General features: G+C 41.8%; 1 protein-coding gene across 2 annotated transcripts; it reads right to left on the bottom strand.

The window, feature by feature from the left end:
* Positions 1-918: 918 nt before the first annotated feature.
* LOC122324408 (5-hydroxytryptamine receptor 1E) lies at positions 919-22507 on the bottom strand. 2 transcript variants are annotated; one of them, XM_043218781.1, is made up of 2 exons: positions 22341-22507; positions 919-3974 (listed from the first exon to the last, which is right to left on the bottom strand). In XM_043218781.1, the coding sequence occupies exon 2, from the start codon at positions 3922-3924 to the stop codon at positions 2809-2811; it is 1116 nt and encodes a 371-aa protein (XP_043074716.1). In that variant the 5' UTR covers positions 3925-3974; positions 22341-22507; the 3' UTR covers positions 919-2808. The 2 variants fall into 2 exon arrangements, with proteins under 2 accessions (XP_043074716.1, XP_043074717.1); XM_043218782.1 differs by lacking the exon at positions 22341-22507 and adding an exon at positions 22122-22303.
* Positions 22508-23401: the final 894 nt, after the last annotated feature.

Raw genomic sequence — 23401 nt, 5'->3', positions numbered from 1 at the left:
CGTTTAGCTCGTACTTTAAACCCTAGCGCTCAGTTACTGTTTTGAGTTTGGGGAAATGAAATCATGCAAATTAGCTGAAATCAGTTCACCTCGATGAGGACTTTCTATTGCTTTTTGAACTGAATGCGCTTGTCTCTTTAGGTTCACTCCACAGGCACCATGCACTCCTGCTCTAGTCTCTCTGTGTGACCCCCGGGATCCTCAGAGACCAATCATCATCATCTATGAGCTGAGTAAATCTGCACAGACACAGACAGAAGAGCTCTTGGGACGGAAACGTACAAAATCAGCACAAAAGGCCAAGTAGGTGATATCATGCATCTGCTTGTTCTTGACCTCCAGCACACACACACACACACACACACACACACACACACACACACACACACACACACACACACACACACACACACACACACACACACACACACACACACACACACACACACACACACACACACACACACACACAGACACACAGACAGACACACACACACACACACACACACACACACACAGACACACACACACACACACACACAGACACACACACACACACACACACACACACACACACACACACACACACACACACACACACACACACACACAGACACACACACACACACACACACACACACACACACACACACACACACACACACACACACACACACACACACACACACACACACACACACACACACACACACACACACACACACACACACACACACACACACACACACACACACACACACACACACACACACACACACACACACACACACACACACACACACACACACACACACACACACACACACACACACACACACACACACACACACACACACACACACACACACACACACACACACACACACACACACACACACACACACACACACTCAGCCTTTGGGGGTAAATGAGGTACAGACGTGTGCGTCTTGACAGGATACTGCCCCAGGGACAGATTTTGTAGCTTTTCTTCGGAGCGTACGTGTTGTACCTCAAAAGAACAACAGACGCAATCACTGCAATGAAACAGTACAGAAACAGTAAATCAATCAATGATTATCCTGATCCGTTTGAGCCGCAGTGCATGATGGGAACATGAAGAGAACACTGCTCTGAAGACGGCTCATCGTACGGGAGTTTAATGATGTGTCTGAGGTATGAGCGATACAAACATACAGTATAGTGGACTTAAACACACACTTCTGTGTCCTTAAATAAAGATCTGTTGTCTTAATTCTAGGGACTGAAAGGTTTCTAGCTTGTTGATTTTTTAAAACGTATGCGTAGGAGGATGAATTATTTGACTGAAGTGCTTGTAATACTTCACATACTGATGAAACGCTTCTAGACAATGACTTTTGTGAGGGTTTGTCCCACGGACCCAACGGCTCTGCATATAATCCAAACGGTTCAACTCATCTCAAATTATTAATAAAGAAACAAAGTCAATCAAGTTCTGTTAAGGTACTGTAGTTTACTAGCATTACGAGTTTTATTGTAATTTTTCTGTTCCTGAAAAGCAGATTTAAACGTGATCATGACCTGAAACCCATTGGTTGCACAAAAAAGCAGAAGACGAGCCCTTAGGATGTGTCCCGCCAACCTCGTGTTTGAACAGGAAGTACATTGGTACACTTGTCAAGCCATCATTGCTCAGTAATCAGGTGATACTCTCTCTCTCCCCACGTCATGTGTCTTCCACACCGCTTGTAGACTTTAAGACGTATGAACCCAGAACCCAGCTCAGATGGAGCTGAACCCAACGAAGCCGCTGCCCTTGAACCGCTGCGTGTCTATAGCCTTACTCAGTCACGCTCGTACCAGTAATCTTTATTCTGCGTTCACACACAGCTTCACTCCAGCCATTAATACTAATGTTACGAATTTAAACAAATGTAGAGGATTTTTCAAGAAGTGCCCGTTCACCGGAGCATGTGTTAGACTTTAAGATTTCCCTCATTTTGACTAACAGGGGCGTGAAAATTACATCATATTTTATTATTACCTGTCATTTTTAATTACAACACATTTCATTGCTTGTATTTTTGTTTACATCTGTATTTGTATTTTCATATTGAATCTATGGGACTAGCATATAGACTAATGCCTTTATTTATCTGTGATGAGAACAGAAACTGTGCGCCACTTTTCATGTTCAATACTGCAGTGATAACCTGCCACTGACGACAACAAAATATACAAGGCCTGGGTAAATTTGAATAGATTATCATTTTTACGAACCAATATTGAATCTTAAATCCCACTGTTTTTAGATGATGAATAAACCATAAATATAGTGTGCTTCACATCCAATAAATCGCAATGGGCTAAGCTTTGTGTTTTGTTACTTTTGATATAAAAGAAATTCTCAGATTTCAGATTCTGCCCATTTTATTAGGGAATTCAAGCAATAAAAGCTGTTTTAGCACTCTTTAATGTGGCGTGATAGATTGCTGTAGACACCTCAGATCAAGCGAAGCGGCAGCGAATGTGAACTGATCATCTCTTTCTCTTCACCACTAGATACTCGCCTAATCTAAAGTCGTTTTATTCCTGGAGCTGATGATCCCGCACTCACCAGGAACGGGACAAAGCTGGGAATTACAGTCACAAGCCTCAGTGTGATCTGTCAAAGCGACGGACGCCTTCAGATTTTTCCATTACTGCTAAAAAAATTCCACCAATGCCGGAAAATGTTTGTTTAACGTGACCTCTGCTGTTCACACGTGATCTTTGTACGCAATTTCCCGGTAATTTTCCAGTACAGTCTGCATGTGTGAAAGAGGCTTATGTGTGCTCCTTCCGCCTGAAGAGTCTCTTGAAAGCCTGCTTGAAGTCCTCGTTGAAGCTGGTGTACAGCAGCGGGTTAATGAGTGAGTTGATGTATCCCAGCCAGGTGAGCGCGTCGGACACCTGAGGCGAGGGGCTGGGCACATTCAAGCCCACCAGCAGCTCTTTCAGGAAGAACGGGAGCCAGCACAGGATAAAGGCTCCCAGGATGAGCCCCAGAATCCGGGCTGCCTTCCTCTCCCGGGACGTGCAGATCTGGTTCCTCTCGTCCAGCTCCGGCGGCTCCGGCGGCAGGCGGACGGAGGCGTGGTTGCGCTCGAATTCGGCGGTGTGGTCCGAGGTGGACACGTCCGAGACGCAGAAGGCGTGCGTGACGCGGCAGTGGTTCAGCGAGTTGGTGCTGTCGGTGCTTCGGCTGCTGAGGTGCCGAGAGGAGCCGCGCTTCTGGTACAGCGTCTTGGCGGCGCTGTATATCCGCGAGTACAGGATGAGGATGAGAGTCATGGGGATGTAGAAAGCACCGAATGTGGAGTAGATGGTGTAGCCCACGTGATCGTGCTCGATGATGCACTGCTGCGGGCCGGCCTCGTCCACGCGCTTCCTCCAGAACAGAGGCGGAATGGAGATGAAGATGGAGATGAGCCAGACGGTGGCCACCATGACGCCGGCGCGCCGGGCCGTCCTCTTGCGGGCGTACTCGATGGCTTTGGTGATGGCCCAGTAGCGGTCGAGCGCGATCACGCACAGGTGCAGGATGGAGCAGGTGCAGCAGGTCATGTCGACGCTCAGCCAGGCCTCGCACACGAACGGCCCCAGCAGCCAGGCCTCGGTGGTGATGTAGAGGATGCTGATGGGCATCACCAGCACGGCCACCAGGAAGTCAGTGAAGGCCAGGGAGCAGATGAGGTAGTTTGCTGGGAGGTGGAGCTTCTTGGTGGTGCAGATGGCTGCGATGACAGCGGCGTTCACCACGGCTGTCAGCAGCGTCAGCAGCGCCAGCAGAGCCACCACGGCCAGGCGCTCCATCAGCAGCTCCGAGCCGAGGGCCGACCCCGGGGTGGCCGTGGTGTTGGTGGTGTTGGGCGGAGAGCCCAGGTAGCGCTCCATCTCCATCCCGCAGTCTCACCCTCTGCCCGGGACTAAAGCCCTGGATCCGTGACGGCCTGTCAGACACACAGTTAACGTCAAGTTAGTTACTTAAAGGATTACTAATGACTAGGGTTGCTGCAAAAAGGTAGAACATTTTCAGTAAGCTTCGGGAACATCCCTGAACTTTCTGGAAATCTCCCATCCCTCTGCAACCCAACTAATGACTTCAGAGCGTGCAGACACAGTGGCAAAAGACTGTCCATGCAGTAGAAACGCTAAAACATTTTGAAACTGTTGCTACTTGACTAGAGAAAACAGAAAAAGACGCTTTGCTTTGTAGTTTAATCTGTAGTTTAATCAAGTCAGTGGACTGGCAGATTTTTGCGTCTATATCTACTGTAGGCGGAGAAACAGTTCACACAGTTTCTATGCTTATACTTCTTACATTGTAACAGATTAAAGTTAGTTGAAAATCTCTGGCAATAACAGTGTGAAGTTGATCTCTAGCGCCCAGTTAAAAACAACTTAACATTTGACTAAAGTCCTTCACAGTAGTATAAATACGGTAAACAACCACTTTAAATACAAAGATATTGCATTCTTTTTTCACGATACATTAAAAACCAAGGAAAACAAATGAGCTTTAGCAAAGATTTTAAATCAGAAAGAGTTTGAGCAGTTCAAAGCCACACTGGAAGACTGTTTAGCACGGATCACAGAAAAACCTTAATCCTCTTGCCATTTTTGAACATTTTTTGAAAGAGAGCCAGGGTTTGACTTTTGCCAAGAGCCCAAAAGCCTTTTTTCTGGTTTATAAAAGAAAGATAACTGTTCCGGATTAGGAATTTTGGATTAAGATTTTGGATATTATACCCATCAGGATGACAAAACACAACAATCTCTCTTTGAGATTAATTTAAGTTAAGAACCTTCTGTATGGCATTTAAATCATTCTGATTCAATAGTGGATATAATAGAGTTGTTTCAAAACAATGAAATAAATCACCATGTTTTCTAAAAATGGTGGAAGCATATACAGAGAAAATAATAGAGGGCCAGGATAGATCCCTGTGGGACACCAAAAATGAGAAGAGCTCCAGCAAGACTGACCGAGAAACTTATGTCTCAGAGATAAGAACCAAACCATTTTAGGACACTTCTTTTAATCCCTCGAAACAGGAGATGAGAATATATTGGTGTTAAATGCTGTACTTAAGAACACCTGGGTCCACCACTAACTTCTGCTTTAAGTCAAACTTAGATAATTCAACATCAACCACAGGGGAAGTTCATCATGATAACTACAAGCATGTTCAGCTAACAAACAAACAACTGTTTCCATTATTTAAGAATGCCTCGGACCGCCTGCCCCACGGGAACAACCGGAAACAGAGTGAAGTGAATTTAATGCAGGTTTTGTGTCTCAAGGGCAAAGTCGGCAGTGGAGAAGGTATTTATTTTAATGAATTTAGAAGAAAAAGAAAATAGCTTTACAGAAGGGAGGCTGTATGAGCGCACACACACACACACACACACACACACACACACACACACACACACACACACACACACACACACACACACACACACACACACAAACAAACGCATGCAAAGTCACAATACGCTGTATAATTTCAATCTTATTTAAAGCAAAGGGTGTAGCTAATTAATCTCCTTCGGTTAGGAGCATAGAACGTGCTAAATATAACCTTCCTAACATGTGAATTTAATGAAGAAGTAAGCCATTACTGGTCACTGGTCTTAGCAGAGCTATTACTCACTGTGTGAAGCCACATACATTACAGTTTCTACTCTTCAGAGCGATGACGAGCACAAAGACCGAGCCCACCAGCAGGCCTTTCCTTTCACTCACAATCACACTTCAACATTTACAACAGAGATCCAGACGGGGACTGAAAATACGCAATCCAGTTTTGCTTAATGCAACGGGCTTCATTAAGAAGGAAAGAATAAAAGAAAGAAAAGAAAGAAAGCCATCAAATCATTTGTTCAGGATGCTTTTGGCTGGTAAACACTCTTCACTCTGTACATGTTTCTCTCCTGATTCAAAACACTTTCACTGAAGAAAAAAAAAGATGGAAGCAACAGTTTAGAAGCATGAAGCTGTTTGCTACAAACAGTAATTGATGGAGTATAATGATAGAGTATTGGACTCTCATTCTGACGGCACCCATTCACTCCAGAGCATCTGTTGCTGAGACACTGATGCAGAAACACATTTCTACAGACTCACCTACATCTTGGACGGGGATAGGATGAGCACAATCTCCTTTGTAGGTGAACTATTCCTTTTTCAGCTTTCTTTAGCTAAAACTAATGTCTGAATCACTTCATCAGTCATCTCTCAGACACATGATCACACACCATGTACCACTGACTGATTTCCAAACCGGTGAACATGATCTCAGTATGACTTCAATTGCTAAATTGCACACACATTATCTGATTTTGCTCACACTTCATGGATGTGTTCCTTGTATGATGCTGATCGCATAGACGTCAAAATTAGGAGTCAAAGTTGCTTGTGTTTACTCCGTTTGCATCAAACGTCATCAGAATAAAGAGAAACATGGCCGACTTTGAAAATCACAGCTGCTTTATGCTGTGAGCAGTGTACTGCAGACTGATCGTTACATAACCTCTAGACCTCACTTATCTTCAAAAAAAGATTGGTAATTTCAGATTTGACAATATAAGACCTTTACAGTAAGACTTATCTAGATAGCAGTAATTGTCTTATACCTTTAAAGTGCATTATCCAAACTCTTCAACTTTTGACCTACAGAACACAAGTCATTCTGATGTTAGTTCATTTGTAGGCCACTTTTACATCATTCCCCTGCAAATAGTGATCTGACCCTCGTGTGATAAAGACCTAGGACATCCTGTGAGGTTGTTCATCTAAACATCTAAACTTACTGAATCTCATGCATGTAACAGTAAAACAGTTCTCACACACACACACACACACACACACACACACACACACACACACACACACACACACACACACACACACACACACACACACACACACACACACACACACACACACACACAGACACACACACACAGAAGACTGAACATCTTTCTGGAGGTTGTGCGTCTCCTCCAGGACCCGCTGCAATCACACTAATGATAAAGACATGAATGCTCAATCACACAACAGTAGTCTGTAATTGCAGAGTTGTGATCGGCAGCTCGGCCGGTCCCTAGAGGTCAGAGGCGGCTCTGAAATCATTCACAAGAGGTTGAAGCCTCACAATAACACAATCACCTCTTCACAAGCAGCGCTCGTCCAGGTTTTACGTGAGAGCTGTGTTGGCGTAGACCACTCATTTCATGTAGTTGTTGCTGGTGGGAGATTTCTGAAGCGGCTGTCGTCACACACGGGCCCCAGCTGAACTCAAGAGGTCAGGTGATTACAGACACGGCTAGGGGGAGGTTGAGAACGTGAATAATGACCCCGCAGGCACTTTAGTCTGGATTTAAAGGGCCCTGATCTGGGGTCCATATGGGACGAGTCGGGAACGAGAGAGTGATGGAAAATGCTACAAGAGTGATTCAAACACGTTCGTCTTCATTCACAGAGACATCAGCTCACTCTTTTGAAACAAGCATGCATCTGTAAATGCGTTAAACTAGACCTTTTGGTAACACTGTCTATGAAGCCTGCGCAGATACGATGTAGTCGATTTTAAATGAGGTAGATTTAATATGCCGTGTTATAAATAATCCCACTCCCACATATAATGCCGGAGTCTGGAAGCCGCGGATGAGAAGCGCCGGTCTCTCAGGCTGTCAGGGTCCCTGAAGCTCCAGGGAGGAAGGTTCTCCGCTCCTCCACGTGGTGGGGACAGAGACAGACACACGGCACGGGCTTGTAAAGACATCCGAGGGATAGTTTGACCCAAAGAAGATCAACGATTCTCATTCAGTGCTTTACTTTATTTCTTTAGATGTCATTTTTTAACTCTAGTCATAAATATTACTGAAAATTAGGACTGGTGTTTGTGCTCGACTTTGTCAAGCGGTTTGGAGTGGAACGAGGAAGATATCCTCATCACTGAAGGAGGGTTTTGTTTCCACTCAGTAGTAGTTCATCACACACAACAGAAGCCTCTCAACAGCAGTCCATATGACTTATTATATTCATTTAGTTATATTCGTTCTCATGCCTGGCCCTCGAGATCCATTTTCCTGCAGAGTTTAGCTCCAGCTAGTGAGTTTGATCAAAGTCTGAGCTAAATTTAGCAGGAAAGTGGCCCTCGAGGGCCAGATTTGAGGACCCCTGATTTATATGTGAGTCACACACGTTCAACAGAACAGAGCCTTCCTGCGGTGAGAACCGTACCCGTATCATTATATACCTGAAAATAATTCCTGCATGATGAACGACCCATCCGTGTTTTTAGTTTCGGCTGAACGATATATTCCAGGGGGATGATAACAAACGAACTCTGACACGGCGCTGATGTTTCTGGAGCTGAGCACCAGTGAAGATTCACATCAACACCCAGCTGCTGCCCGTGATATCCCACAATCCCGTGCGATCATTTCCACCGGCTCCATCCCATGGTGGTCAACGAATGTAAAACTGTCCTTCGCTTCCGGCGAAAGATATGAATGGTGCTGCTTATGAAGTCATCATCTGTCTGAGCTTTGAGACGCATCTCATGAATCTGACCGCTCTGACATGACGTGAACAGAACAGAGCCGGACTCTAATGACAGACATCAGCGGACACATAATGCTGCTTATTTCCTTCATCATCGTGACCGAAGGAGCACAGAGACCAGCCTCTACTGACACATCTGCTGCGGGCATTGCATTATTATTCAAAGCTCTGTTTAAGGCAGATTACGGTTGTGGAGGATCAAAGCGGACGCTGCGTATGATCTGCTCTCGGCCGGTGGATCTCCAGACATCATGAACGAGGGCCAGGTGCGCAGAGCCCCGGAGAGCCATGAATTATGCAGCAGCGGCTATATTGGATTACACACGGCAGACGATGTGCTGGCCGCAGCGCTTTATAATGCCAAGCTCCTCGGCAGAGCGCGGCCATCTTCACTACATCTTCACATCGCTTCTTCAGGACCGGCGTCAGGACCCTCGAGGATCCCGAGGGTCTGAGAGAAGAAGTTGAGAAAAACCTAGTGCGTCTTCAGTGACCGTTCGAGAGCTTCGAGAAAGGGATGTGCTGTGGAGGTGTTCAGAGCTTCTTCTGAAGATCACAAAATAAGCTCCTACTGCTTCTTGAGGCAAAACATCAGAGACCATCTCTACAAATGTGTTTGAACATTCAAACTGATGTAGAAAACATATAAATGTCACGATGCAGGCACTGCATTTGTTTTGAGCCGAGGATTATCTTTCAGTATAAACATTAAAAAGAGGAAGTTGGCGTCCAGTTGGATTACACAGCTTTAATGCAAGCCAATTTGCTAATAAACGTACTATTAGTAAAGTACGTATTTGCATCTGTTTCATTTGATTAAACATTATCTTTTTAAATGTATTTGAAGAGTTCAGATGCAAAAACCTGTCTGAAAGTGGCGTCTGAAACTGTGATCTAAAATGTTTAGGTTCAGTCAGTTTATTTAAATGGAAATGTATACGTGCTTTTCTATTGCAATTAAAGTGAAATACCGGAGCCTGATAAAAACGCTCATTCTAGATGAAGATTTCAGACGGCGCTTAAAGACTTCCTCAAAGAATTGCTTAACATCAGCATAAACCTGATCACTTTAAACGTATGAGCGTGCTTTAGATGTGGAACAAGTAACACACATTTCGATTTGTTGACAGCATTTTTGCAATGAAGAACGTCTTCTGTACCTCTTCTCCTCCAGCCCATGCTGGTTTAACAGCTCCGCCACCAACTTCATCTGATCTGTGTTTCATCATAATTTGATCTAAAGCGCACATTGATGGTCCTCCGGGGCAGAAAGCTGCCACGACTCCTTATATATCATAAGAGTGACAGACGATCCATCACACACACACACACACACACACAAGGAAGTGTGTGAGGATAATGAGAGTGTGAGTACTATTCAATATAAAACCCCATCAGATAGCTTGATTACAGTCCGTCAGCTGTCCGAGGCCTCTGATTGGCCAGCCGTGCCAATGGCATGTAAATGTATGCAAATGAGTCCGGCTCAACGGGGCTTGGGTCTGGATCTCAGCTCATGTTCTCACTCGTGTCCTGGGTCTATTTGCAGTGTACTAGAGGAGGCAATTAGGAGTAATTACAGGCATCTAGTCAGCTCCGCGTCCTCCAGCAGTCACGGGCCGCCCAAAATCTCCTCAGATACAAGATTAGACGGAAAGTTAGCCCCGGCTTGTTTTAGTTACCATGTCAACGTTGTCTTTAATGAGAGGAGCAGGCACCGATGATGCTGGAACCCTGCTGTGCTTGTGCTGACCTTCTTCTTCTTCTGCCCTAAAAATATATCCCCAGTCATGCGCCGCTCACACACATCACACACATCTGTCCTACACCAAAGCTGTCTGTGTTCGGGACCATAACATTCATTAAGATACACAGAAAGGTGGTGCCTTTTCAAAAGGTGCATGTTTGTTTATAATCAGATGTGTGTTAGCAGCTAAAGGGATCAACACTTGATGAGTTGAAATGTGAAGACATTAGTAAGTCCTTTTAACAAACTGACTTAAATCTGCAAATGTCAACAGGACACTTACACTGAAAGTGAGCGATCCAGCTGAAAAACACGTGACTGATCAATCTGAGAGTTGGGACACATCTAATATATCCTCAAATATGACTCAAAAAGCATCTAAATGAACAACCATAGTGAAAATGAGCACATTTATATATTGACAAGATGAGTGTGTGTATGTTTTTGTGAAATGAGCCACAAGGTGGGGCTATAATAAGCTACCTTACATTTTTACTTTAATAACTCCTCAGACACGTGTGATATGATTCAAATTCTTGTTTCTTTTAAATATGCTTTGACAAAAGAATTGACAAGAAAGCGATGCTTCCACGAGTAATCTAACGCCATCATGAGACAAAACTGTGTGAAGCTATGGCGTTAAATGTTACCAATGAAGACGTAATAATGACCGTCAAGATTTTGGGTCTTGATCGACTCCATCTACGTTTTCATTTTCATTCTGTATACAATTCAGCTTTTTGTATGAATTTTTTATATATGAAACTTTGTTTCAAAAAGAATGCATGAAGCTACAATCAAATGCTTTTGTTCACAAACACACGCCCCGTTCTTCCTTTTTATATATTTTTTATGGTTATATGTTAGGCTGTAACAAAACATGCCAATTATTATCTAAATATGGACAGTGGTATACTTAAAGTGCGGTGAAATGTTCACTTTAAGAAAACTAAGTCATGCACTTCAAAGTTTACTTAAAAGTTACTTTTTTATACACTAGAAAGTGGGCCAAACAGCCCCAAGGAGTATTGAAATAGTACACTTACGGAAGTTTATGTCTTTGTTTTTTCTGTTTTGTAGAATTAAAGCAATAAACATATTCAAAAAAAGAAAAAGAAAGAGTACACTTACAAATGTACACTGATATTTGTATACTCACTACATAAAGTATGCTTAAAATATACCGTAAAACATTTAGATGAATGATCCTCCACATGACCCTGACCTTATATATATATATATATATATATATATATATTGAATATTTGAGATTGAGAAGCGTGTTAATAACTGGCCGAACACAACCCACATACAGACGTTCTGCCTTCAAACGAGAAAAACCGCCGGACAGATGTGTACCTCACACCACATCAGCTCCATCACAGCCAGAGTGGGTCTCATTGAGTTACTTACAGTCTCTGTGTGATGGAGTGGAGTCATTACTGAAGCTCAGCACTGGAAGGACACACACCATCCTTCATACGAATGCATGTCAAAATCAGCTTTATTATTGAATGGTTATTGCTATATGTTTGTGTTTCTGTGTCTTTTGAGTAAATAAGAAATGTAGGCGGGCTCACAGATAACCGAACCTGGAGAAATACAAGCGTGTTGTTTAGTTTTGAGGCGACTGAATGCATAACCGGACAGGTGACAATGCATCTGGTTCTTGAAATCAATGTAAACTTATGTAAACGATGTGAAAACAGCTGGAGTCATCTTTATATTTTCTGCTGTCAAAATATAAAGCGCATCCCAGATGCTGCTGAATGCACTGAAGTGTCTATAATCATCTAAAATATGTCATTTGTACTGAATTTTTTTGACATGCAATATATTTGTAATTACAGATTCATAACGATGATGTTCAATTTAAAATATCCTTCAAATACACTAACTAAAGCACAAAAAAAGAGTTTCCCTTTGTAATCTTTAATCCAGATCTGAAAATGCTCCTCTCTGAAACGACGGGCTTCTCTGATGACATCAGCGTGACATCGTTAACCACGCCCATTCTGGAAGACAAGCCACGCCCTCCGTTTTCCCCACTCAGTAATCTGTTTCTCTTGGAGGCATGTCACAATACAAAAGTACGTTTTAAAATGTGTTGAGCGTGCTTTAGTGTGTTAGAAAGTGCCCATTAAGTAATGATTTGTAAAAAAGGGCACATTTGGTACAACTAAGTTGTTTTCCTTTACATAAGTTTCCTTTACGTACACTTTCCTGAAATCTCAAACAGCAAACAAATGAGAAAAATACTTCCATAAGATGCTGAAAAAGAGGGTCAACCGTCATTTATTCTCTAAGACTGAAAACTTTCACCGAGTCTAAACGCATATCAAAGTCGTTTCTCAAAGGACTGTACACGAAAAAACATAATCATGCATCATAAACATTTAATAAAATGTATCGTGAGCTCCACTTTGAGGTGATATAGTGTGAGTCTGTCCTTGAGCTCATCCTCTCTCTTTCTCTCTCTCTCACACACACACACACACACACACTTTGGTCTTGGAAAGAGCTTAAAGTCAGCGTCCACCTGGGGGTCCTGAAGAGCGATCTGCAAAAACTGCCTCCCAGAAGCCCAGAAGTGCTGCTAGAAACATTTGTCTAGTTGTCTAGTTTGCCGTAATGTTGAGCAGCGACAGGCGTATAACCTCAATCGCTCAGATGACCTGATAAAACCTGCCAGGACAGGACTGCGCGGCCAGTAAGGGAAAATACATATCACGTGTTAAATAAGGCCCCCCTGGTCTCACTTATAAAACATAGCTTTTTGTCTTTAAATGTTTTGAATTAAAACGGTCTCCGCCTCCGATCACCTCCACCTTCACTGAAGCTGTTTCTCTCTTCAACGGCAGACATTTTTTGTTCTTTCCTGTCTTTGCCAATACTGCGTTCCCAATATTTCATAAACCATATTCCTGTGATGTGCTGATGATATGAAATGAAAAGCCTAGCCTCGCAGGTCGATGGAGATGGTTGTATAAGATTAAGGGGAAAATGCTCCTCTTGACGAAATTGCACACGGTTTGAATTATTAAGCATACAGTAAACAACGTTAAACACAAGAGTACAGCCTGATTATGTGGCATGCTGTGTTTGAAAGCAGGAACACACCTGATTCACAGCAGAGGCTGGAGGTTTGTGTTAGAGTTGATTCAGAAGTGACTCACATTTCTGTTTGATACAGAGGCGGACTGTGGGCGTTACACTGTGTCCATCACGTATGACGCACGCGTATTTTAATCAATTACTTTTGACATGATTTTTGATAATCGGATTGATTCGACTGATTCCTTCCTACTGAATCATTGATTTGCTTTTCATTTAAAAACACGGATTCATAATGAAACGCCGCCGTGTGTTGATCTGAGACGCACAACAGTTCTCCTAGGGATTTATTTTCGCTGGCTACTATATGTATATTCACATTTTTATAGAAATTCTTAGGTAAAAACTTCTATGCAAACCATTTTTGTCTTTGAACCAGCCAGTGATCATTCAGAAAGAAAACTTTCACACGCATCTGACTGAACCGAGCTTATATTTCAGCGTTTCTGATGAGGTTAGGTTATTTTAAATATAAGCATTCATTTGAAGAAGTTATCCTAAACCTTATCACTCGACTGAGTACACATGCATTTTAGGTCTTCATGCTCCATCCATGTCTTTGTTCATGGGCGGCTAAAATTACATTTTAAAACCAGTCAGGTCTACATAAATGCATCTTAATATTTTTAAGTAAATTGAGAAGCACATTATTTCAGGTTAAAATGTGTTGTAACGCACATTACTGAGACACATCCACATCCAAAATTGTATTAGTGATGCATTATATCAAATCAATCAAACCTCTACAAATGAGTCAGAATGCAGCAGCAGGACTGGTCTTCAAGGAGCCCAAAAGAGCCCATGGTACTCCTCTCTTTATCTCCTTGCACCAATGCTTGCTTATAGAACAGCCACAGTCTCAGAACCCGTCTATTTCCTCTCACTATTACAAATCTACATCCCCTCCAGAAGTCAGATCCGAGAGTGAGGCTCAAAATCTCTCTCCAGAACCTTCTCGTTCACTGTTCCTGGCGGGAGGAATGATGTTCCCACCACTATCCAGATGCTGGATCCCCGACAATCTTCAAACAACTGCTGAAAACTCATCTCTTTCCACACTACTTGACTTCATCCTAAATTAAAAAATAAATAAAAAATCTCTTTGCTTATTCCATTGGACAAAGTTGTCTGGGATAACTGCACATTCTCGTGTTTCCTGAAGAAGGCAGATGTATTGATACTGAAAATCATAATCAGCAATGCAGCAACTGGCTAGTGGCAAGACAGCAATGTAACGGCATCATATCATTAAAAAAGAAACAATTACTGGACCTTTATAAGGAAACAGCCAATCAAATAAAACTACAAAAATTTTATAATAAATAAATGTTTATTAATTTATTTTAAATTTTAATTATTTTAAAAATAGTATTTTCTAGTATTTGTACAGGCTTTACATTTTTATCTCAATTTTGTAATTAGCAATTCATTTAATTTTATCTTTTAAGTAGATTTCTTAAGTGACAGCATTAAAGTTTTTTAGAAATCAAGTTACTCAGATTAACTGTATAGCATGTGTTTAAGACTCCAATTCAAGTTGACATTAATGATTTCATAACCTACACAATGTTATATTATTATTTTTGTTATTATTGTTTTTATTTATTGTCCCTGGGCCAGTAGCATACCCTTGTAATAAAGTTGCAAATTTTGCTTAAAAAGATGCAATTTAATCCAGTTTACATGTTGCAATGACAGCAAAGTCTAGAATGAGCTTCGAAGAACCAAATGATCCAAGATCAAGCTAAATCAATCAAATCTAGCTAACTGAGTTAGCGATGTTTGAAGAACTTGGGTAAAAGAGCTTGATCTGGGGTTAAGCAAGAAGCAGTAGCGCGCACACACAGTTGAAGATGAATCTCAAAGAGCAATCAAGTTCAAGGAGTTGGAGCTCGAGCTCAGGAATAAATCACCTGGTCAACTGTCAAACTGTGTTAGTACAAGGTACTGACTTTAAAGTCTCTCTGCAAAAAATCTTTCTCCAATCTGGAATAATTTCAGGAATGGTGAAGATAGCAGTTTGTTGCATGACAGGAATAATCTCATGATGTGTTTGGAAGGTGTGCTGTGACTCAACCTCAAGCTCGCTTGTTTAGAGATGAGGTGAATCTGTCTGAATCTTTTTTCTTCCTAAAGTTGCCCTACCCTCTGAAAAATGTAGTTCAATCAACGGACAACGTGCAGACCCAACACTGAGTCATTATGTTGAATAGCTTTGCCAGAGCATCATGTAGCTTTATTCCTGGATGATGGCACGCCGGGTGCAAGTGGTCCCCCTAAAAGTGATTGGAGCACTGTTTATTTGAGCAGGGATTAGGCGTCGCCCATGACCATGGACTTTCTGGTCATGTGGGCATCCAGAAAACATATGAACATTTGCTGAGGCATTTCTTTTAGCCTGCAATGAAAGCTAACAAAACAAATTTTGCAGATCTTGTGACGCCTGTCTAATAGCAGGCAAACCAAACCAAACGATTCCCCCATCACTATTAAAGCTTATACCCGTGTTAAGAGAGCCGTTTGAGCAAACTCTAATTGATTGTGTGGGTCCGTTACCCAAAACCACCTGCTAACGCTAATGTGTGCCACGACTAAATTTCAGAAGGCAATTCTGCTGCTTTCTCTTAAGGCACCTACTATTGTCACCTACTATTATTTTTACAACCTTTGGTTTGACAAAATACATACATACAAAATACAAAATGCACGGACTGAAATTACACTCTTCTTGTTTGTCATGAAGAACACTATGCAAGATTCACATGGATTCAGTCATCAAATCTGAAGCAAATTTCTTTCTCTGGGTTATTCTTTTTCACCAACTAATGTTCTATTTTGTGAGACTTACATTCTATAATGGTAGTTCAGTGCAAAGTCAAATGAATGACTTTGTTTCAGACTCGAAACAAGAGACTTGTTCTATTAGCAACCCCAGGTTCAGCTCTTCAAGCTAGATTCACTGGCCCTTAAGGAGTCAGAGAAAAACTGACTGCTGCTGTCACATATTTGGGAAAGGAGGTTAATAACGGTCAAGTTAAACCTCTTAACTCTAAGGTACAAATTATTGTTGATTTCCCAGTTCCTAAAACCAAGAGAGAACTCAAAGAATTTCTGGTTATTACAGATGTTTATGCAGGAATTTCTCAGCGGTCTCATTTAATTGGAATTTGGAAAGTCAGTCTGCCCTTGAGGCATTAAAGACCCTACTTTGTAGTGCTTTTGATCAACCTTTTTGTTGGAAGCTACTGGAACCGGTGCAGGTGCTATCTTACTACAGACTAATGAAAATGGAGTAAATCACTCAATCAGTTTTTAAAGAAATTCCTCAAGCACCAAATCAGCACCATTGAGAAAGAAACTCTCGCCTTAATCCTTGCACTTCAACATTTTGAAGTATATTTTGGCTCCAGTTCGCAACCTGTTACAGTTTATACCCTCATAACCCTCTTGTCCTAACCATCGCCTCATGTGTTAGTCACTGAGTAATAATTTAACAATTTGTCATAACAAGGGGCTTGATAATGTCGTGCCGATTCGTTGTGTGGCATTCATTAATAAAACAGAGATGTTTTATTCTATGGGTGTAGGCGTTACGAGTTCATGTCATGGGTTCATCTTTGATATAGTGCTCTGTTGTGTGTACTGTATCTGTGTACGTGTATGCTGTGTTCACTAGAGGTTGTCATTGGTCCACTAAAGTTATTCAGTACTTAACTTTTCCAAAGTGATTTAGTTTAATTCTGTAAGCTATATCAAGTACCGAATTGCTATTCTTTTCTCCACTTCTTTGTCGTCTGCTTGGTCAATTTCTATTTACCAATTTCACTGGTAATTTCTAAGTAGTAACTGAATTAAATAAAACACCATTCACTTTTCCCCCAAAATATTACACTATTACTAAAATAAAAACATATTTTGGTATCCACATATGTATGTATTAAATGTGAATAATTTACTAAATTCCACAGGCGGCATACATGACAGTAGTGAAAAGTAATCAGGTTTTAAACAAGCAACGCTCATTTACGTTGAAATGAATCTTGAGTATGTTGAGTAAAAATGCCTGCAGTATAAGAATCAGTCATTCAGCCATTTGAATGGAGGAAATTACTCATTCTGCTGTTAAGAACGCACTACAAAGAGAGCATGGGCAGAAGAATGAAGAGCAGAGCATCATCTGATCCATAGTCAAGCCTGGACAATCTCAAGGCTACAAGAACATTTTGAAAGACACCGATGTCCCTGTGTCTACCGGACATAACGTTCTCTGGATGTTTGAGGTCAACAGCGCTTAGCTGACCTCGCTGGATGAAGCCACAGGAGAAACCTGAGGAAAAGAAAAGCGTGGTCTGAATGGTGGAGAAAGAACCTGCCGAGCTAGCCTTCACACAGGTTCACCTCTCAGCGTCCGTCGTCTGCTCAACCACAGGGACGACTGACGGACTACAGCCTGACTGCAATTTTCCAAAACACCTGAACATGCCAAAATCCTTCTGGGGTAATGTTCTGAGGACAGATGAGAGCAAATTATAGCTTTCTAGTAAAGCACACCATCTCTTTGTTTTCAGAAAACAAAACAATGCTTTCAGAGAAAAGAAAAGTGATGTTTTGGGGCTGCTTTGCTTTTCCTTGATGCCTAAAGGAAGTGCTTGATTGCAATTTGGCTGTGCCACCAAATATGATATCTAGGATGACAATGGTTTTGTCAGTGCCATTACTTTTTTTTTCTGATTTACATTTACAAACACATTTACATTCCATTAACAAATCCGTGCATTTATAGATTCGCTATTCCATCTTTTGTGAATATAATGTTCAATAGAACAGCATTTGTTTGAAACTGAAAGCTTTTTAACGTTATAAATATCACTCGTATTTTTATTTTACTGTCACTTTTGATTATTAATGCGTCTTTGCTATTTTAAATAGTAATAATGCAGCATTTGACAATAGTACTGTTTTTACTGTATTTGTACAGAATTCACAGAATTCGTCAGATGCACTATAGATCCCCTGAGGAAAAATTCCTGTCATTCTCTACTATATGAGAGGAAGAACTGTATAAACTGGTTAAATCGGCTGGCGATCGGCTGTCCTGAAAAGTTCAGCTCTAACTCTAACGCACCTGAAGCAACTAATCTTTAACTAGTCTTCAGGATCGCTTCAAAATTAAAGGCAGGTGTGTTTGATTAGAGTTGGAGCTGGACTTTGCAAGACAGTCGATCGCCAGGAGCAGGATTGGGCAGCCCTCATCTAATGACTCCACCAGGCAATCAGGAGAGCGCTAGAGCGGCCATAACCTTCGTATTGACAGTTGTAGAACAATCCCTCAAAACCAGACTGTTTAGACCTTATACACCTTGCAGTGTTTAAACATGGTGCACCTCTCCAGGCCAGTTTCTCAAGCCCTCACACAGTGTTTAAGTATCTAGCTGAGATCTAGTCTAATCTAGTCTTTCCTGATTGCAAATCTTTCATTGAAAATATTCACTTTCCTATAAAGACACATGTGATTGTCCCAAAAAGGATCCCGATAGATGACTAAAACGTTTTACTGCTAACAAACACGCATTTGGGATTAAACAAGTAAGATTTATGATACTGCACTCACAGTGACACAGCGGTTTACGTTAGCTAACAACAAAGACTTATTCCAGTGACAACGTTTTACAGTCTATATATGGTTTTAGCCATCAGACTCTTGAATATTCATCAAATTATAATGCGTACATCTGTACCACTGCAGGTTTAGTAGGCTTTCAAAGAATCTCCAAAGTAATGTTAGGTTTGAAAGTTGATGAAGTGGCTATAGATATAAGGATACTGCAGATCAGGAAATCTATCCGTTCCTCCAGAAGTCTTAGATCCTCTTCAAAATATCTTTAATTTGCCATTGTCATTAATATATGTCCCAAAAACACCTTCAAGCGGGCTGTTATTAAGCCTCACAATAAAAAAAACACAAGCTGACCCCAAAAAAGTAATTAATTACAGACAATCTCAAATCTCCCTTTTATGTCAAAGATATTAGAAAAGGTAGTATCATCACAACTATGTTCCTTCTTAGAGAAAATGTTATCAGTCAGGATTTAGGCAGAGACTGTAGGATAGTACTGAGACTGCTCTCATTAGAGTAATAAATGACCTGCTCTTATCAGCTGATCATGGCTGTATCTCTCTATTAGAGCTACTGGATCTTAGCCCAGCGTTCGACACTATCGACCGCAGCATTCTTTTGTATTGATTCCAAAATGATGTTGCATTAGAGGAAGAGCATTAGCATGGTTCAAATACTTATGTGACTGCCATCAATTAGTAGCAATCACAAGTGCTGTATGGAGTGCCTCAAGGCTCAGTACTAGGGCCGTTGCTTTTCATGCTTTGCATGTTACCCTTGGGAGATATAATTAGTAAACACTGTGTTAGCTTTCAGCGTTATGCTGATGATACTCAGCTCTATATTTCTTCTAACTCTGGAACAATCTCCCTAACAGGCAGACACACTCTGACAGCTTAAAACTATATTAAAGACCCATTTCTTTAACCTGGCTCACACATTACACACTAGCACATTTCTAATATTCAAATCTGTCAATAGATTGTTTTGCCACATTAATGAGATTAAACGGAGCCCGAAACACCTTACGCTAGTTTCTTTCTTATTCTGAGGTCACTGTGGTTTAAAGATGACCTTTAAAGACCTGACCACAAGCGGAGACCAGGACACCTAGATGAGCCCCAGAGACAGAGCCCAAAAAAATTGCACTCCGTCAAGCTGTGTGTAACAAACCCCTCGGATGTTAGATGCTCTTCATGCACTTTGCCTGTTTCTTCCATTATCTTTTCAATATGTGAAAATATTAAAGCCTCACTGGATGAATTTTGAGCAAGGAATCCATTAATGTACAGCTCTAGCTTTCGCTGTGCTCCCTGTGGCCCCGTCCAGGGTGTAAAGGTCTGCTATTGTGATGCCTGTGTTTCTTTCACTCTCTGTGCGTAAGAGGTCAAAGTACGACTGTATTGATTTTCTTGATTGAAAAGATGCTCTGCAATCAGGCAGAACTGCAGCTCAGGATCTGGACGCAGACTGACCGCAGGGCAGGAAAACAGCATGTGGGCGGACAAACTTCACAAATTTCACTGATAAAGAAACCAGAATCTCTGGACTACAACTAAAACGAGACATGCATGATTGAAGTGAGCTGAGAATTTCATATTTGATTGCGTGTCAGTGAGAATACGCAGTGCAACTCTTTAACCTGAAAAGACCTGATAAGCAACAGGACGTTTTGTCGATTGCTTCATTATTATTTCTGCAGCGTTGTGCCTCGCGCACAGTCAAATCTCTTTGGTCCAGAAGTTTCTTATTCACAAACCCTGAGCAGGTGTATGAGCTGCCGTGGGCTCTTTGATATTCTGTCAACATTTGAGAGAGACGTGAAGTGATAAGGACATGTGATAAGGTTAAAAATGCCAGAAGTAATGGTTCGAGTTAATGTGTTGGAATGTGACACTTCTCCAAATCTTTCCTCCGAACACTTTCACGGCAGGCCATGATGATCTCAAGAAATGTATATAATGAATTATCAATAATCCAATAACTAAGAGATCACATTCTGTTTATTGTCTTATAATGACTGTTTAACATTACAGGTAACCTTTTGCTAGGCTAGACATGTTCCATATTAATTGCTATGTGAACCTCAAAGCATATTTTAATTTTGGTGTTACTTCATAATGATGTTCTAGCCTGGCCGTTGGCTCATCTGCGTTCCAGATCAAGGGTTACGCACAGGTTAATTAATGCACACAGTTAATTCAGTCGTTTTACAGAAACGTGCTCAGGCATGCTACCATATCTTCACCAACAGCCTCTTGATAAAGCTGCATCACAGAGTAAGAAACTCACAAATCAATCAGAGCTAAAATGGGCTACCCGTTCAGGTGGGAGGTCTAAGGAGCATTGGACCAGCACACACTTCACACACCTCCCTGTATGTTCTCGACGAGAAGGTGCAGGAATCATACAAGCCACCATTTCAAACTTGCATCTTCAATAATTCTGAGCTCATTACCTACGGCTGATGAATATCTGCAGGAACATAATGTCCTGACAGCGCTGTCGGTCTGATAACGCCACAGGATCGCAAAAACATCACAACCTTTTCCACAAAAGGTCCAAGGAAACCACGTCAAACGAAACGCATTATGGATTTAACATCCTTAATATTCACAAGCTCGTTAAGCAAGGGAGATTCTGTGAAGATGTTTAAATGAGACATCCTTAAACAGCAGTAAAACTTTTGAAACAAATATACAAAAATACAAACAGTGGCATAATTAACATTTCTTCGAAGAATGAGGATGGCAAAAAACCAAGCCAAAACAGTGATTAAGACTTTAGCAGGCATTGAAATGAAGCTATAATATTTATTGAGAAGTCACATCGAAGCCTCGATTAAGGTAGAATGGACTTATTGTTGTATTTGAGACGGCTGTGAGATGAAGATGTCCGCAGATCCCTCTAAAAGTTGCGAAGGCGTCGTGTAATATTTGCATCCCGCACTGCTCTTGGCCATTCGTCAGTTTGAGCGTCTTTCAGCGCCTTACATCGAGAAATCTCGCGTGCAATCTTGACCACAGCAAACCCCAGAAACTTACTTGAACTCGAGCGCGATCCTCCGAAGGAAAGAGAGGCATCCGCCGCGTTCACAGCGAGACGTTACAGCTCTGATAAAAGTGTTTCTCACAATCACCGTGAAAAGTCAGGTTACAAGTCGAGGCTCTCTCTCTCTCTCTCTCTTTCTTTCGATGCGATCTCCAACTAATCTAAAACAGCAAACAAGAACCGATTTAGCGAGGATGAGAACTTTGACTGACCTGCATCTCAAGCGTCCGCGCACTTCTTTAAGGGGAATCAAATATCCATCTTCAGGAAAGAGCCTCTTGTGCAGGTGCGTGTCTAGGAATCTCGCGCACACACCTGGGCAGGTCCCTCTGAGAGCCCCACCATCCTCCTCATCCTCATCCTCCTCACCCTCGCGGAGCTCTGCGCGTGAACAGCAGAGGGCTCTTCTTCATCAGCTGCTGAGGCTGGAGCCATGGTGACGGAGAACACGTCACGAGAGCGATAACACGCTTCATTATCCGCTATTGTGTGCCGCAGCCTCGCTCGTTAACATCAGCACGGTCTGGTTCTGAGCTAAACCAGGCTTTTCAAAGTCTAGGCTGTAATGGAGCCGTGTCTAAACAAACGAAGCTTACGATTATAAACACAAAGCCCCAAAGTGCATGGTTGCAAACTTTCTTTATACAAAGAAACCAAGAAATTCATACAGATCATGTCCCTCGAAGACACTTTGTAAATGTAAATACATCCAAAACGTCATCGACACGTTTGATTTGTGATGTGCATTGATAAGGACTTCATTTGGACAACTCTGAAGGCGATTTCTCCATCTCAATCCCAATCATGAGCGATGTTTATACGTTCACAGGCCACTCCGAGACACTTCAAAATACAATAAGGCACAAAAGAAAATTTGTGAATCCATAGACATCACTTCTGTGAATTTCTTAACTTCTGAAGTGTGTGGTTTGTAGGAAAATGCGAATCATCGCGCTCTGTTATGTCACGGAAAGCTATCAATGTGTCTCCGACTTATTGAAAACTAAGCTTTATGCATAATTAATGTTCATTGTTGCAAATATTACACCTTCCGAAAGCGCACGTTATTTGTATTCAGCCGTTCTCTATGCTTTAATTAAGCCTGCTGTGTGCTTTTAAGGAGACGCTTTGATTTAGATTCAATGCAGAATTATCTCAGCTGTCAAAAAGCCCCAGGAGCAGTTTAAAAGAGAAAAGGGGCAATGTAATTACCAGTGTGAGAGAAAAACCATCCAAATCTGCGGCTTAAAGGGCTCGTAATGACAAGTGTAAT

Source organism: Puntigrus tetrazona, chromosome 20 (genome assembly GCF_018831695.1).
Source record: "Puntigrus tetrazona isolate hp1 chromosome 20, ASM1883169v1, whole genome shotgun sequence".
NCBI classification, from domain to species: Eukaryota; Metazoa; Chordata; class Actinopteri; order Cypriniformes; family Cyprinidae; genus Puntigrus; species Puntigrus tetrazona.
Note: the sequence above shows the minus strand (reverse complement) of the source record. Positions and strands in the feature narration are given on the sequence as shown.

What these genes read in the sequence shown, in the direction of transcription:
- LOC122324408 (XM_043218781.1), bottom strand. Translation starts at nt 3,924, where the DNA reads ATGGAGATGGAGCGCTACCTGGGCTCTCCGCCCAACACCACCAACACC.